Raw genomic sequence first — 16924 nt, forward strand, 5'->3', positions numbered from 1 at the left:
AACATTCTGAAGAACAGAATTTGGGAAATAGTGCGGAGGAAAGCGGGTGTCTGTCGTGGCTTCCATTTCATTTTCAGCAAATGACCTGGCAGTTTGGATTCCTGAAGGCAGCCTTAGCATAATGGCTCTCAACCGTGGCTTCACACTGGACTCACTTAGGGGAACTTAAAAAAATTCTATGAATATCCAAGCCAACGTCTATTACTTTTTTTTTATTATGGCGGTTCTTTGCAGGAGGAAGGTGGTATTGCGTTGTGGTTTTGACTTGCATTTCCCTGATAATTAGCGATGTTGAGCACTTTTCTTCCGGAACGTAAACTAGTACAAACACTGTGGGAAACAGTATGGAGATTCCTTAAAGAACGAAAACCAGAACTACCATTTGATCCAGCAATCCCCCTACTCGGTATCTACCCGGAGGAAAAGAAGTCATTGTCTGAAAAAGACACTTACACATGCATGTTTATTGCAGCACAATTCACAATTGCAAAAATATGGAACCAATCCAAATGCTCATCAATCAACGAGTGGATAAAGAAAATGTGGTGTATATATACACCATGGAATACTACTCAGCCATAAAAAGAAACAGAATAATGGCATTTGCAGCAACCTGGATGGAGTTGGAGACCATTATTCTAAGTGAAGTAACTCAGGAATGGAAAACCAAACATCGTATATTCTCACTTATAAGTGGGAGCTAAGCTATGAGGATGCAAAGGCATAAGAATGATATAATGGACTTTGGGGACTCCCGGGGGAAGAGTGGGAGGAGGGTGAGGGATAAAAGACTACACATTGGGTACAGTGTACACTACTTGGGTGATGGGTGTACCATAATCTCAGAAATCACCACTGGAGAACTTATTCATGTAACCAAGCACCACCTGTTCCCCAAAAACTATTTAAATAAAAAAAAAAAATAATGTATGAAAAGCTAATGTACATTAGAGAGCCTAATGCAACTGGCCTGGACAGTGGTGTTTTGAAAAATTTGCCACATGATTCTAATGTGTAGCTAGGGTTGCAACAGCTGCTCTCACAGGCGAGTGGCTACAGCTGCAGGCCATTTTTCTACCCTGCATTTCCTCCCTGGCTGCTTTGGCACTTCTTTCTTCCTTGGTTTGTGCCTCATTCAGTCTGCACAAGCTCACAGTATCCCAGGACTTCGTCCATGCCAAATGGTGCAGTTGATGGATTTTGGTGCCACTGAGTTTGGGACTCAGAGCTGCTTTCTAATACTGACCTTGGGGGAGATTAGTTAACTTCTAAGCCTCATTTCTCCATCTCTAAAATGGGGCCAATGGTAGCACCTATCTCAGGAATTTAGCCAAATTTTGACATTTAGCCAAATAGGTGTGCATAAAGCACACAGTAAACATCAGTATGGTTGTATTTATTGTTATTGTTGTTATTACTATTATTATATGCATGGGCATTTCATAGTGGACCAATCTGTTGATAGTCCTTTTCCAACGAGGGGAAAGTCCTTTACAAAAAAAGGAGGCTGGGCGCGGTGGCTCACTCTTGTAATCCCAGCACTTTGGGAGGCTGAGGCGAGCAGATCACAAGGTCAGGAGTTCTAGACCAGCCTGGCCAACACAGTGAAACCCTATCTCTACTAAAAATGCAAAAAAAAAAAAAAAATTAGCCAGGCATGGTGGTGGGCACTTGTAATCCCAGCTACTTGGGAGGCTGAGGCAGGAGAATCACTTAAACCCGGGAGGCGGAGGTTGCAGTGAGCCGAGATCTCGTGACAGAGGTAGACTCTGTCTCAAAAAAAAAAAAAAAAGGAGGCATTTTTTGTGCACCTGCTTTCTGTGGACAGTGAGCCAGGTCCTGGGGCTGCAGTTGAAGGTATGGAACAGAGATAACTGATGTGGAATAAAACAAACTAGCATATAAACACATATTATGGGGACATGGAGTGCAAATGGGTGCAGATGGTTGGACTGAATTCCAGGAAGTATTGGGAGAGGGCAGCATTTAAGCTGGGTGGTTAGTGATAAGTGGAAGATATTCCAGCGAATACCAGAAAGCGAGGCTATCAAGGTTGGTTGGATCACACTAAAGAAGGTGTTACATGCCTGGCTGAGAAGGGGCACCTGCTCTGAGATAGCTGCACTCGCTTGACCTAACCAGGCAGGGTTCACTCTTAGTGGTCATTCCTAAAACCTTCAGTGCCACAGCTACTGCACCCACTTACCTCAATAAGGTGTCCCCATACTGGATTTCTGAGATCTTTTTGGCTGGCTGGAATTTATTTATTTCTTCCTCTTTCAGTTTCTGAAGTTGTTGTTGCTTCTTTTTCTTTGCAGTCTCTTCCCTCAGAATAGCAAAATATCCACGGCCTATCTTCACAGACTGGATCAAAAAGCTGGAGACATGCAGGCAGGAAGAGGGAGAGAGGGAAGAAGGTGGGGGAAGACAGAGAGAGAGAGAGAGAGAGAGAGAAAGAGAGAGAAGGAAAGAGAAGGAGAGGAAAAAGAGAGAGAGAGGAAAGAGAAAAGAGAGATAAAGAGGGATAGAGATGAAGAAACAGGTAGAAATAGAGAAAGAGAGAGCGAGAGAGAGGGAGAGGGAGGGAAAGAGGGAGAGAGGGAGCGAGGGAGGAGAGGGAGACACACATTTTAAAAAAAGATGAGTTGACTCTTACTGTCTTGGGACCAGTAATCTCTGAGCATGCCCTTGTGCCTGCAGGGCAAGGGCCTTCCCAGCTGTCGATTTCCAGACTCAGCCAGACCTGAGTTTGAATTCTGGATCCACCTTGTACTGAAGACCTTGGTCAAGTCCTTGAATCTCCCTGAGCCTCATTTCCTTCATCATCCCATCACTCAACAAATATTTATGGAGTGCCCACTTATAGCACCAGGCTCTCTGCTAGGTGCTATGGAGTGAACATAACAATTCACAGCCCACAGGATCGGATACCATCATGCATGGGAAGGGGTCAGCTGTGAAGTATCTGACACGGAAGAGGGGTTCCTCCATGAAAATCAGTGGCATAGCAGGCACTAAAGGGCCTAGGCTCCTGGCCAAGGCTGCCCTCACTTTGATTTGCCTAAATGCTCACATCTGTGAACATGAGTGCTACAGAAGTTCACGTACCAATGTGTGGGTTCTTGCTGTGTCAAGTAACGTATGTTGGGACTTCATTATTCTCTTCATGCCAACTCAGCCACTATTTCCCAATCAGATGTCTTGATGCTGGCTTGATGTGAAGACATTCTCAGCCCTGATGGGCTACACACCTCCCTGCACTTTGCCGGTCTTCACCTCGGGGTTGGAGTTAGCAGCCCTGTGGTGGAGAAGGACTGATGCAGAGGTGTCTACATGTTTCTTTCTGTCTGTCGGCCCACTTTGTTCCTAGATGTAAATGTTGGTTCTCAAATTCAATTTTATTTGTTCTCCAAATTCCTAATAAGCAACCATCAATTTTATTTGTTCTCCAAATTCCTAATAAGCAACCAACGTGTGTTGGGTATTGTGCTGACTGTTGGGGATTCAGTGATGAACAAGACATTGGGTCTCTCAGGGTTCATGGTTTAGTAGGAGAGAGAGAGAGAGAGAGAGAGAGAAAGAGAGAGAGAGAGATACATGAAGTCAATAATAGCACAGGGTAATGGGAGAGGCAGAACTCTGGGCTTTGGGGAAGGGGGCACCTAATTGAGACTAGGGGGAGGCTGGAGACCTCTTCCTGGAGAAAGTTATATTTTCTTTCACTCTTTGAGGGTGGCCTCTTTCTCTCCTCTGGTCTCTCTCTTGTGCTCAGTTTTGCATGGGAATATTCCCAGCCACCTGTCATGGCCAGACTCATGTGATTAGTTGACCCCTGCTTATTTGCTAAGATGAGTTAAGGTGTCATTAAGGGCATTTCATTTCATCAGGAGACTCTTACAAACGTCCACTAGGAAAATTCTGGGAGGTGGGTGGTGGGGATTTTACAGCATTTTTCAAATAACGTCACACAGGTGGCAGCTAAGTGATAACGTTTCATTCATTCATTCTTCTGGCTGACCTTGGCTGAGAACCTGCTATTCCAGGCACCAGTTCAGGGGACTGTGGCTGCACAAAGCAACAAGATAAAGCATTTGCCCCCAAGGAGTTCACAGTGTAATGGAGGAAGAACACCCACAAACAGATACTCTCAACCTAATGTACCAAAGGGCTATAGGAACCTAGAGAAATCTTGGAAGGCTTTCTGGAAGAGATAGTATTTGGGCTAAGTAGGAATTCACCAGCAGAACAAAGTGGGACATGGCATTCCAGTGAATGGAATATCAGGTGTAAATGCAAAATGGTGAGTCTGATGATGGCCTCTTTAGGGAACTATAGCTATCTTTAAAACACTGGAGCACAGAAGAGTGACTAGTGCTAAAGCCGACAGTGCAGCGGGAAACATGGTGCAGGGCCTTGGGTTCTTAAGTGAGCCTGGATTTGGGAGTTGCTTGGACTGTACCTGAAAATGCTTCAGGAATCTGCAAATGTCTGAGTTTTCATTAACAGCTTTTAAAGCTATTAACAACACCCACAACACAAAACATTCTGTTATATACCAAATCAATGCATTATGTACATTCCTATTGCATCGGCTTCCTTTCACCAATTCTGAAATGCCCATTTTTTCACATCTCAACATCCAAGACATGAAACTGCGTCTTACAATCATTGGCCATTCACAATCACAGTCAGCCATATGGCAGTTGCTTTGCAGTTGTCATGGCCTCTATAGGTTTAAATTTGGTTCATACTCCTGGTAGCCTGACTGCACAATCGCCCCCTCCAGGCAATAAATCATTGGACCAGGAGTTCGAAGTTGGAAAAGTCGTTTTCTTTGACATTTTCTTATAAAATCAAGAAAGTAGGCTTGGCACGGTGGCTCATGCTTGTAATCTCAGCACTTTGGGAGGCCGGGGTGGGTGGATCACTTGAGGTCAGGAGTTTGAGACCAGCCTGGCCAACATGGTGAAACCCCGTCTCTACTGAAAATACAAAAATTAGCCAGGGTGGTGGCAGGTGCCTGTAATCCCGGCTACTTGGGAGGCTGAGGCAGGAGAATCACTAGAACCCGGGAGGCGGAGTTTGCAGGGAGCCGAGATCACGCCATTGCACTCCAGCCTGAGTGACAGAGTGAGACTCCATCTCAAAAATTTTTTTAAAAAGTGAGAAAGTGCCATTATAAAAGTTTTCAGACTTGGGTCCGCAGCTGGGAAGAAATCCTGGAGATAATAGAGGAGCATCCTCTCAAGAAGTGTTCCATAGGACGTTGTTGACTCAGAGTGGAAGGGTGATTCTGAAGAGCTGGGTTTTGAATGTGAAGAGGTTTGAGGAATATCTTCTTTTTTTTTTTGAGAGGAAGTCTCGCTCTGTCGCCCAGGCTAGAGTGCAGTGGCCGGATCTCAGCTCACTGCAAGCTCCGCCTCCCGGGTTTATGGCATTCTCCTGCCTCAGCCTCCCGAGTAGCTGGGACTACAGGCGCCCGCCACCTCGCCCGGCTAGTTTTTTGTATTTTTTAGTAGAGACGGGGTTTCACCCTGTTAGCCAGGATGGTCTCGATCTCCTGACCTCGTGATCCGCCCGTCTCGGCCTCCCAAAGTGCTGGGATTATAGGCTTGAGCCACCGCGCCCGGCCCAGGAGTATCTTAACCAATGTATTTTACCTGTGTTTTCCTTTTGGTTTGAACAGAATATAAAAATATAAATGGAATATTAAGAAATTATTTAAGTAGGTAAAAAAGGAGTTTTTCTTAAAAATTAGGAAATAATATATATTTTTTTAATTTTATAAACAAATTTAATTTTTGTAGAGATGGGGTTTCACTATGTTGCCCAAGCTGATCTCAAACTCCTGGCCTCAAGTGATCCTCTTGCCTCAGCCTCCCAAAATGCTGGAATTACAAGCATGAGCCACTGTACCGGGCCTAAAATATTTTTATAAAATAAAAATTCTAAGTGATAAGAAAGAACCATCTTATTTTAATTGGCAGTTTTTATTTTGTTATGTTAAATTTTTTTAAGTAAAAATTCTTTTCATTGTTTAATTTTTTTTTGTTTTTAGTGGCATATCTTAGATTTGACAGTGGTTTAGACTCTATAAAATGCAGTATTTTTGCTCTTTATGAATGTGCCACTGGAAGATTACCACTGAACGTTTTCTAAATTTAAACCCTGCTTCTCAGCTCATGTAAAATTTTTTTGAATGTTTATGCCACATGTCATATATCCATCCCAGACAGTCAGTTGCAGGCAAGGATCAGTCGTATCTGCTCAGCTCATGTTCTTGTCATTGCAAAATAATCTCTGAATTTTTTTATGTATAAAATTGTGCAAAAGCAAATGAATGGGTAACCTGTTATCACTTAGTAATGCCATACTGTCAGTTATAGGTGCTTTTGCCTGACTTCTTTTTTAAATTTTTGTTTTTTGATACGGAGTCTCGCTCTATTGCCCAGGCTGGAGTGTGGTGGTGTGATCTCAGCTCACCACATCCTCCACCTCCTGGGTTCAAGCAATTCTCCTGCCTCAGCCTCCTGACTAGCTGGGATTACAGGCATGTGCCACCACGCACAGCTAATTTTTTTTTTTAAATTTATTTTATTTGTATTTTTAGTAGAGACGAGGTTTCACTATATTGGCCAGGCTGGTCTTGAACTCCTGATCTTGTGATCCATCCGCCTCAGCCCCCCAAAGTGCTGGGATTATAGGCGTGAGCCACCTCGCCCAGCCACCTGGCTTTTATTTTTAAGTTTAGGAATGTGAGCAGTTAATATGAGGTGGAATTCATGTTTGAAACAAAAATATGCTTCCATTTTGCTTTCGAGCTTGTGAATCAGTGAGGGTCCTGAAGCTGCGAGGGAACTTGATAAAAAGAAAACTGTTAGCATTTGCGACCTCTTAACTTCAGACATGAGGATTTTTCTCTGTGTAGCGCAAACAAAGCAAATGCAGAGATAACGTGGGAGGTGAGACTGATGTGACAGCAACTGCTTTTCATTGTCATGCTACTTTACAGAGATGTGATGAACTCTGTTTCAGTCTGCTTTGGCTGCTGTTACAAAAATACCATAGACTGGGTGGTTTAAACAACAGAAATTTATTTCTCACGTTTCTGGAGGCTGGAAGCCCAAGATCAGTGTGCCAGCATGACTGGATTCTGGTGAGGTGCCTCTTTCAGGTTGGAGACCCATTTTCTCACTGAAGCCTCACATGGAGGAAAGAGAGCAAGAGAGCTCTCCAGAGTCTCTTTTATAGGGGCACTAATCCCGTTCATGAAGATGGAGGCTAATCACCTACAAAAGGCCCCGGCTCCTGATATCATACTGGGAGGAGGGTAAGGATTTCAACATATGAATGTGGTGGGGGGACACAAACATGTAATCTGTAGCAGATCATTCACTGAAAATTTGGTTCAGAAGTCAAGACTGATACTGACTCAGGGCAGACATGGCCCAAATTGGGGCTTAGCCTGGGAGGGTGCTTGGCTTCACCCAGGAAAGAATGACGGGTGAGCTGGTGGTAGAGGAAAACAGCTTTATTGTAGAGGCAGTGCTACAGCTCTGTGACTGCTCATGCAGAGCAGGGCCACCCTGTAGGCAGTGTGCTGAGAGCAGCAGCTCGGGGCAGTTTTGCAGTCATATTTATACCCACTTTTAATTACATGTAGATAAGGGGTGGTTTGTGCAGAGATTTCTAGGGAAAAGGTGGTAACTTTTGGGTCATTGTGTCATTGCCATGGAAAGGGGCAGTAACTCCCAGAGTGTTGCCATGGCAATGGTAAACTGACATGGCATACTGATGGATGTATCTTATGCTTCCACCCTGTCCCTGTTTCAGCTAGTCCTCAATTTGGTCTGGTGTCCAGGACCCACCTCTGGTATAGAGTCCCACCTCTTACTTCAACACAATGCACACACCAAAAGAATATGAAATGGGTTATTACTCACATAACTAGATTTTCTGGGGACAGCAGGGAAGTCTCCCAAGCAGGTCTTAAACTGCCTGAAAGAGCAGGAAGGGGCCAGTGGCTTGGGGTTTTATGGTAGTTAGGGGGTGAGGTAGTGGTTCCACATTTGGGGATGATTTGAACTTCCCACCAGCATCAAAGGAGGGTGCACCTGGGCTTTCTTATCAACTTGCCCAGATATAGGGCAGAAGGGAATGGTGTGGAGGGTGAGGATGGAGTGTTGGGGCTTGAAATTTATCAGTAGTCAAATATCAAGAATGGAGTCAGATTCTTTATTACATGGATTAATCCCAATTTCCAATTTGTGTGTTTGCCTAAATAACTGCACCATTATCAAACCATTCAATGAAACCATTCAACAAATATTTGGTGAATGCTTATTACGTACCAAGCACTGTGTGTTGAGGATGCAGCAGTAAACAAAATAGCTGCACAGTTCTGGCCCTGATGAAGCTCATATTCCAGAGGATGGAGACAGATTCAAAACCAAGAAGTAAATGGTACCCAAAATGCCAACTGCTACAGAAGAACAGAGCAGGCAAGTGGGAAGAGTGACTGCCAGGGATGAGGGGTGTCAGTGCATTTAGAAAAAGATGGTCAGTGAAACCCTCACTCAGAAGGTGATGTTTGCAGAAGTAAGGGAGTAAACCATGCAGATACTTGTAGGGGTAAGAGTATTCCAGTAGCGGGGACAGCATGTGCAAAGGCTCTGAGCAAGTACAATTTTAAACCAAGAAAAGTTTAATTTCCATTGAATAAAATGTTATATAACATCATATAATACATTGTGTGCTACCAAAATATTGACTTTGCATGTTTTAGAAATTGGTGTTGTTGATGGAAATAAAACCAAACTCTGTAAAACATTCCAAGAGGTTTATGCCAATATGAGTGGCCATGGCCTGGAGAAAACACAAACCCAAGAAGCCTTGAGTAAGTGGCCCAGAGGCAGTCAGAATGCAGCCTGTTTTATACATTGTAGGGAAGTGGAAGTTACAGTCTAAGTCATAAATCAATACATACAGGTTTTACATTGGTTTGGCCCCAAAAAGGTGGGATATCTTGAAGCTGAGGCTTACAGGTCATAGGTGGGTTCAGAGATTTATTTAATTCGTAATTGATTAAAGGAGGAAGAACTTTATTCAAACATTTGGAGTCGGCAGAAAGGAAAGCTGAAGTTCCTGGGGGTTGGACTTCAATGTGTGAATTTGGGGAGGACACAACTGAATCCATAGTACACACATTTCAGGATCCAGTAGGTTGCAGTTTCTGCACATTATCATGTGATATTTTGCCAGAGTTGGGTTGCAAGAGCAAGACATAATACGTTGGGTCAGAGTGAACTGTAGTTCTGCCCTTGTCCAGCAGAGTTTTATGTCCTGTTTATAATTTGGTATCTTATTATCACAAACAGTCAGTTTTGTCAGTCTTCTGAGCTCTGTTTTAACATTAATGCTGGGCAGCTGTTGTGTCTAAATTCCAAAAGGAATGGAATATAATGAGGTATGTCTGACCTCCCATCTTGTCACGGCCAAGAAGTCAGTTTTTAAGGTTTTTCTGGAGTTCCCTTGGCCAAGAGGGGGTCTACTCAGCTGGTTGGAGGCGGCTTAGGATTTTAGTTTTAGTTTACAGTGTTCTACTTAAGACTTTTGTTTGACAGAAAGGTTCTTCTCTGTAAAAGGAAAGAAGGAAAGATAGAAGGGAGGGAGGGAGGAAGAGGAAAGGAGAGGGAAGGAAGGAGAAAGGAAGGGAAAAAGGGAGGGATGGAAGAAAAAAGGAAGAAGGAAGGAAAGAGGAAGTAAGGAAGAGAGGGAGGAAAAAAGAAAGGAAGAGAGGAAAGAAGGAAGGGTGGGTTGTGTCCTAAACTGGAAAGGTAGGGAGAACCAGGTGACAGTGATGGTCTGGGCATCTCCTTCTCAACTGCTTTACTCCAGGGTCCTACTCCAGGAGGCCATAGACTTTACCATTCAAATTAAGAAGCTCATTTCTAATAACTCAGTTTAACATCTTCATGTGCAGGGCCACAGGAACAGAGCTGTAGAGGTCCCTCTCTGCCACTGGACTTCAATGAGACTTCTCAAGTGCTTCCAGTGTACACTTGAGATGCTGCAAAGCATTCACATAAGAGCTCTTTTAAGGTGAACTAGGCACTGTCGGGATTTCGCATCTGCGGTAGACTTTAGTGCTTCTTACCAGTTTTGTGCCTCACTCTCCTAACCTCTCCATTCTTGGGCACGTGTGTTAACTTATTTATGCTCACAATGACTCTATGTTAGAGGTGCTATTATTATCACTTCCATTTGCACATGAGGAAACTGAGGTCAGGAAAGACAAGGTCACAGAGCTGGAAAGGAGCAGAGTTGAGGTCCGAACCCAAGTGGCGAGTTCACTGTAGAGCCCAGCTGTGCACTGTGCTGGTTGGTAGATGGTCAGGATGTTTCCGAATGTGGCTAGTCAGCCTTTCTGTTGGGAAGTCCCACCAGTGTGGACCTTGACCTTGAAGATTCCGTGAGCCACTAGGTCAAGGACTAACTTGGGTGGTTTATCAGTGACTGGTAGGTGCCAGGGGTTTGCTGTTGTCCAGATTCTCTCATGGATTGGAAGGTTGTCAGAGTGATCTGTTAGGTCCCAAGACAGACTGTGGTCTGTAGGAGCAGAGAACAGAACAGGCACTGACGCTAGGCGAGGCAGCTCACGCCTGCAATCCCAGCACTTTGGGAGGCGGGTGGATCACTTGAGGTCAGGAGTTCGAGACCAGCCTGGTCAGCATGGTGAAACCCCATCTCTACTAAAAATACAAATATTAGCTGGGCGTGGTGGCAAGTGCCTGTAGTACCAGCTACTCAGGAGGCTGAGGCACGAGAACCACTTGAACCTGGGAGGCGGAGGTTGCAGACAGCTGAGATTGCGTCACTGACCTCCAGCCTGGGCAACAAAGCAAGACTCTGTCTCAAAAATAAAGAAATAAAGTCAGCTGGGCATGGTGGCATATGCCAATGGTCCTAGCTACTTGAGAGGCTGAGGCAGGAGAATCACTTAAGCCCAGGATTTTGAGGATGCAGTAAGCTATGACCGTGCCATTGCATTCCAGCCTGGGTGACAGTGAAATCCTGTCTCTAAAAAAATTCTCAGTCTTTACCTCTGCATCTCAGTCATTTACTTTTTTGTGGTAATTAACAAGTTGGGAAGAGATTTTTTTCAACTTATTCATGCCCTTATTCTAAAAAGAATTAGAAATAAAAACTTTTTTTAAATAAGACAGAAGGCAGAAAAAAACAAGAAAACAAAATCAGGTAAGACAAGTTTTGTTACTTGTCATGGGTTTTGTTACCCGTGCCACATAATCTGGTGCACAAATTTGGCCCTGGGCATCCTAGTGGCTGAGGCAAAGAGGGAAACACAATCCTAATGTGATTCCTAATGGCTGTATGATTTTTAAAAAGCTGTTTAGGAGATGCTGGGCCATTCCTGGTGCTGCAACTAGGAAGAGACTTCTTTCAAGGAGCTGTATAGGGAGCATCCTGTAAAAAGTCAAGTCTGTAACAAACCCCTGGATACAAACAGAGTGATAAATGCTTGTCTTATCAATTAACTCCACAGAAAGAGACAGGGCAGACTTGGACACTTTGAGAAACCTAGCAAGCAAATTTTCTGGTGGAATTTCAGCCCCAATTCAGGCAAGGCAGTCAGATGTCCAGCTGCCAGATCTTCTGGAAAGGCCCGAGTGACAGATGAATGTGGTTGCGGGGAAGGTCTGGGCCTTCATGTCAGACACACCAGTCTATTCTGGGAACTTCAGGCTGCAGGATATTCATTCAACGAGCTTGGGAAGTGCTCCCTTGATACCGCGGAGGCCCATTTAAAAACGCTTAATATTTTAGCAAATTCTCATTTAATTCCCTGTATGTTCCCTACATTTTCTTCATCATTATTGCTGATTACCAGGCTATTTGTGTGAAGGGAGCGATTTGCAGGGAAGAGCAGTTTTCGCCTTTAAATCCACTCACCCGGGGCCTCCTGCTCACTGCTTTGCGCGATGTAAAACTCCCCTGACTAACATCACGAGAGGAACGATGGGGAGTAAAATAATTAACTGCATCAGGCAAGCGGAGGAAAAAGCGGATTATAAAATGGAAAGTTTTCTCTATCCAATACAATTTCTTCTCAACCAGTGCATGGGAGACGGTGGGTTGTTATTATTAAGGGACATATGTTCTCTGTATGGGAGTCTGTGTGTGAGCTGACGAGAGAAGGATGCTTACTGCAGCAACAGGAGTATTCTCAGCAGGGCTCAGCTGAGACAGACTAAAGGAAGGAAGCCCAGGTTCCATTTCTAAGCACCTTTGGACTTGAGGAGCAGTGTGGACGATGGGAAGGTGTTAGAGGGGACTCCCTCTGGATGGACTCTACTTTTTCACTCCCTTAGGGTGGTTTTAAACCTCTCTGATTCACAACCCCTTCATCTTCAAATGGGGAAAATATTAGCTCCTCCCTCAAAGGGCTATTGGGAGGATTAAATGAGATAGTAAAGATAATGAGTTTACTGTAGTGCCTAGTACATAGGGCTCCATAATGGGAAGCTGTTGTTATTATCGTCAACTTGCTTAACAGTCCTGAGAGGCTGGAGTGATTTACAGATGAGAAAACAGAGAAAAGATTAGGTAAATGATGGTCATAACAGCTGGAATGTGGCCAAGCAGAGATTGGAAGCCAGTAGGGTTGATTCCAGAATTTCTGTCTCTCTAATTGCATGCTCCTAGCATACGTATGTTCAGTAGGAAGCTTTAAGGCTTTGAGTTTATGTACCTCTGGACTGTTTGTTTTGCAGATTTCATCTCTAGCTCTGTAGAATAGAAGCAAGTGGCTTACCTTTTTCCCCTTTAGACTATGTTTTTACCCAATCCAAAGCACCATCCTTGGCAGATTAGGTCATTATTGAGCAAATACTCTCTTCCTCTCCCATCCCCTACATTCAGGATTAGGATGTATTTTCTCAGTGTCCAGAATTTGGACTTGGACATGCGTCTCCTTTGGTCGATGGGATATTTGCAGATATGAATTGAATGAACACATAAAATGAGCTTTCCCAGCTAGGTCCATGTGAACAAAATCCATGATCTCCCTGGACCCAGAAGAGTGAGAAAGACATGGAACAGACCTTTCTGAACCCAGCAATTCTAGCCTAGCTCAGCCAAGGCTGGAGCAAGAAAGAAATATGTGTTGAAAGCCACTGAGTTTGGGGGCAGCTTATTACACAGCATCATGATGAAAATAGCTGACTGGTGCATCATCCATCATAAAATGCACCATTATTTTATGAACCACAAAGAAGAAAACACAAAAACACATGTCAGTTAAATTAAGACATGATTGTACATTGCATTCCAAGTTCAGAGATGATAAAATGTGCAAAAAATGTGCTTCTTAGACATGATAAAATATAGTGTTAAGAAAGAAGTTGCCTCAGACCTGAGAAAGATGGCCTGGAGTAGGACCTGGAGCACGATGTAATTAACAGCTCCTTCTGAGAAGTATCTGGCAAATCTGATAAAATTTCTGAGCAATTTTCTGATATTCTCTGTGAGATTAAGAGTCTTTTCTGGAGCACTGGATTTACCCACAGTGCTGGCCTAACAGACTTACAAAAAGGCTGTTAACTTTTAACCAACCTCTCCTACCTCAGGTGATGCTATGTAGTTCCTTACAAATCAAAGTGTGGTCCAGCAGCATCAGCATCACGTGAGAGCTTGTTATGCAATTGCCCCATGGGTTCCTCTTACCTGCTGTGCAGATAAAGCCACTTTACTGAGATAGCATTATTGCAATAGAGAAAAAGTTGTATAAATGCAGAGTCAGCTAAGTGGAAGGACAGCACAGTAATTTATTATTACTCAAATCAGCCTCCCTGAAAATTCAGAGTCTAGGATTTCTTAATGACAGCTTGGTGGACAGGGGCTAAAGAATGAGGAATGTTAAGTGGTTGGGTCCAGGAGGAAACCATAGGGAGTTGAAGCCTAACTTCTTGCACTGAGTCAGTTCCTGGTTGGGAGGCACAAGACCAAATAAACCAGTTTACTGGTCTGGGTAGCGCAAGCAGGGCCATCAGAATGCAGGGTCTGTAAAATACCTTGAACACCAGGCTTAGGTTTTACAATAGAGTTGTTATCTATAGGAGCAACTTGGGCAGTTAGGAATCTTGTGGCCTCTGGCTGCATGACTCCGGAGCCATAATTTCTCATCTTGTGGCTAATTTGCTAGTTTTCCAAATCATCTTTGTTTTAAAGTTAAACTAAATTCCTACTATAGTTACCTAGATCTATCCCCAGGAATGAACAAGGGCATCTTGGAGAGTAGAAGCAAGATGGAATCAGTTAGGTCAGATTTATTTTATTGTCGTAATTTTCCTATGTCAGATTTTTCTCACTGTCGTAAGTTTTGCAAAGGCGGTTTGGGTAGAATTGCAGAATCTTGGGCCCCATCCCAGACCTCTTGAATCAGAATCTTCATTTTAACAGGATCCTCGGGTAATTGATGCACACATTGCAGTTTGAGATGCACTTGTCTCGATACCTTTTCCACCCTATTGAAAGGAACTCTTTCCAGAAAAAAAAAATCTTCCAGCTGGCTCTACTAGAAGGCTGGTCCCCTTCCTGCAAGTCTGAACTAAAACTTTGCCACATGCTAGCAATCAATTAATCTCAGAAGTTCTTTAAAAATCCCTCGGCCGGGCATGGTGGCTCACACCTGTAATCCCAGCACTTTGGGAGGCCGAGTGGGGCGTATTACCTGAGGTCAGGAGTTCAAGTCCAGCCTGACCAACATGGTAAAACCCCGTCTCTACTAAAAATACAAAAAATTAGCCGGGCATGGTGGTGGGTGCCTTTAATTCCAGCTACTCGGGGGGCTGAGGCAAGAGAATCGTTTGAACCTGGGAGGTGGAGGTTACTGCGAGCCGAGATCACGCCATTGCACTCCAGCCTGTGTGACAGAGTGAGACTCCATCTCAAAAAAAAAAAAAAAGAATCTCTCTATTGGACATTCTTATCTTGAGGGCACTCTGCTAGAATACATCTCCCATTACCTGAATCGGCCTCCCTCCCAAGGGCCCTAAAGGAGACTAGGATTGAACATCACCTAAAACAGACCTTCCTAGCCCTCTTCTCAGGAACCTCACAAGAAGCTGCAGAGTATTGAAGATTTGGGAGGTGGTGAGGGAAACTCATGTTCAACCTTTCTATTATGGGGGGCATGGGATTAACTACCATAAATCACTGTGTTAAAAACAGCCCAGATGTACTTAAAAAAAAAAAACACAAAAAAACCCCCAAAACTTTTAATGCTATTATGGCTGTACATCCAGCTGGTTTTCACTTACATTTTCCGTCTCTGCCTACAAGAAATATGGGGCTATAAAGCCAGGAGTGCTTTGATGGGAAAGGCAGAATGACATTAAGATGAACAAACACTCTTGGCAATCCGATTTCAGGGATGTCCTGCTCTTGCAGAAGGGAATTGCCTACATGGGAAATTTTCACTGAACAAATTTTACTGTTTTCAAATAATAGCAAATAGTTTATTCCCAGTTGGTTGAGGCTGGAGGCTTGGGGAGCCCACTTCATTTGGCTGGCTCAGGCCTTGCTCTGTCAGCGCACCCGGACATACTGGTTTTGGAGGAGGAGAGGGCAAAAATGATGGAATGAAGAGATCTGAAACACCATCCTTAAGTTCTCGAATTTTCAGGCAACCCATAGAGGTAAATTAATAACGCAGCCCCAGTTCAAAAGCACCAAGCAAATATTTTGCACTTAAATTCCTGCATTAGAATGCCTTGTTTATACAATAACTTAATAAATCTAGCCTGGCTGCCAAATTGACAAGAAGGTGAGAATCATTCATTAAAATGCAAATGCAATTGAGATGAAATTTGGAATACATTTATTACAGTAATTGAACTTCAGTCAACTGTAGTCACAACACAGATTTTGGACTGCCTTTCAGACAAAAGGACGTGTTGTATTATTCTCCCCCCGCCCACCACCAAGTTAATATCTTTGTCAGCATGCAAATTAAAGCCATTTCCTGAGTGCTAATGATTTGCAATGGAGGATTTCACTCTTCTTTATAGGACAAGATTGCCAGAGATAAAGGTCAACTACGTACACAAAAGATTGCTCTGGTAGCATATTGTGTATACAGCAAATTGATTGCAAACATATTCTGAGTGCTTATTGCAACCACATTCTTATTAAATCACATCCAAACATCTCCTTACCATCCCTGGGTCATTTGCTAATTGTAATGTCCAACAATGGGAAATTTGCTGAGTCAGGATTTCACCTCTCAGATCAAGTTTCAGATGGATTTCTCTCCTTTCTGAATGACTCAGCCCAAAGACAAAGACCCGTTAATGGGTTCTTTTTGATCATAAATCAGATGGAAGAAAGATGCTACTGGGACTTTTATAATGGCCCAGAAAATTTGAGTCTCAGTGGAGGAGAAGTTCCTTTAGTTGCTTCAATTTTATTCTCTCCGGCATTTTTGCAAAATTCTTGGGTCTGAGCAAAGTGCACACATGCACCTAAGGGAGGAGACCACCCCTCATATTGTCTTATGCCCAATTTCTGCCTCCAAAGAAAGAAGAAGTAAAAACTGAAAGGCAGAAATGAAATCCACAAGCAAACAGCCCGGCGCCACACCCTGGGCCTGGTAGTTAAAGATCGACCCCTGACCTAATCGGTTATGTTATCTATAGATTATAGACATTGTATAGAAAAGCACTGTGAAAATCCCTGTCCTGTTCTGTTCCATTCTAATTACTGGTGCATGCAGCCTCCAGTCATGCACCTACTGCTTGCTCAATCGATCACGACCCTCTCATGTGGACCCCCTTAGAGCTGTGAGCCCTTAAAAGGGACAGGAATTGCTCACTCAGGGAGCTCGGTTGTTGGAGACATGAGTCTT

General features: G+C 43.7%; 1 protein-coding gene across 5 annotated transcripts in view; it reads right to left on the reverse strand.

Annotated features, from left to right (window-relative positions):
• CCDC60 (coiled-coil domain containing 60) overlaps positions 1 to 16924 on the reverse strand; it is a 206499-nt gene that overhangs the window by 70360 nt on the left and 119215 nt on the right. For all 5 annotated transcript variants that reach the window (XM_033220422.1, XM_033220421.1, XM_033220424.1 and 2 more), the window contains one exon: positions 2207 to 2377. In XM_033220422.1, coding sequence (XP_033076313.1) covers positions 2207 to 2377 — 171 coding nt within the window. The remainder of the gene's footprint in view (positions 1 to 2206; positions 2378 to 16924) is intronic.

Source organism: Trachypithecus francoisi, unplaced genomic scaffold (assembly GCF_009764315.1).
Source record: "Trachypithecus francoisi isolate TF-2019V2 unplaced genomic scaffold, Tfra_2.0 Lachesis_group11, whole genome shotgun sequence".
Taxonomy (NCBI): Eukaryota; Metazoa; Chordata; class Mammalia; order Primates; family Cercopithecidae; genus Trachypithecus; species Trachypithecus francoisi.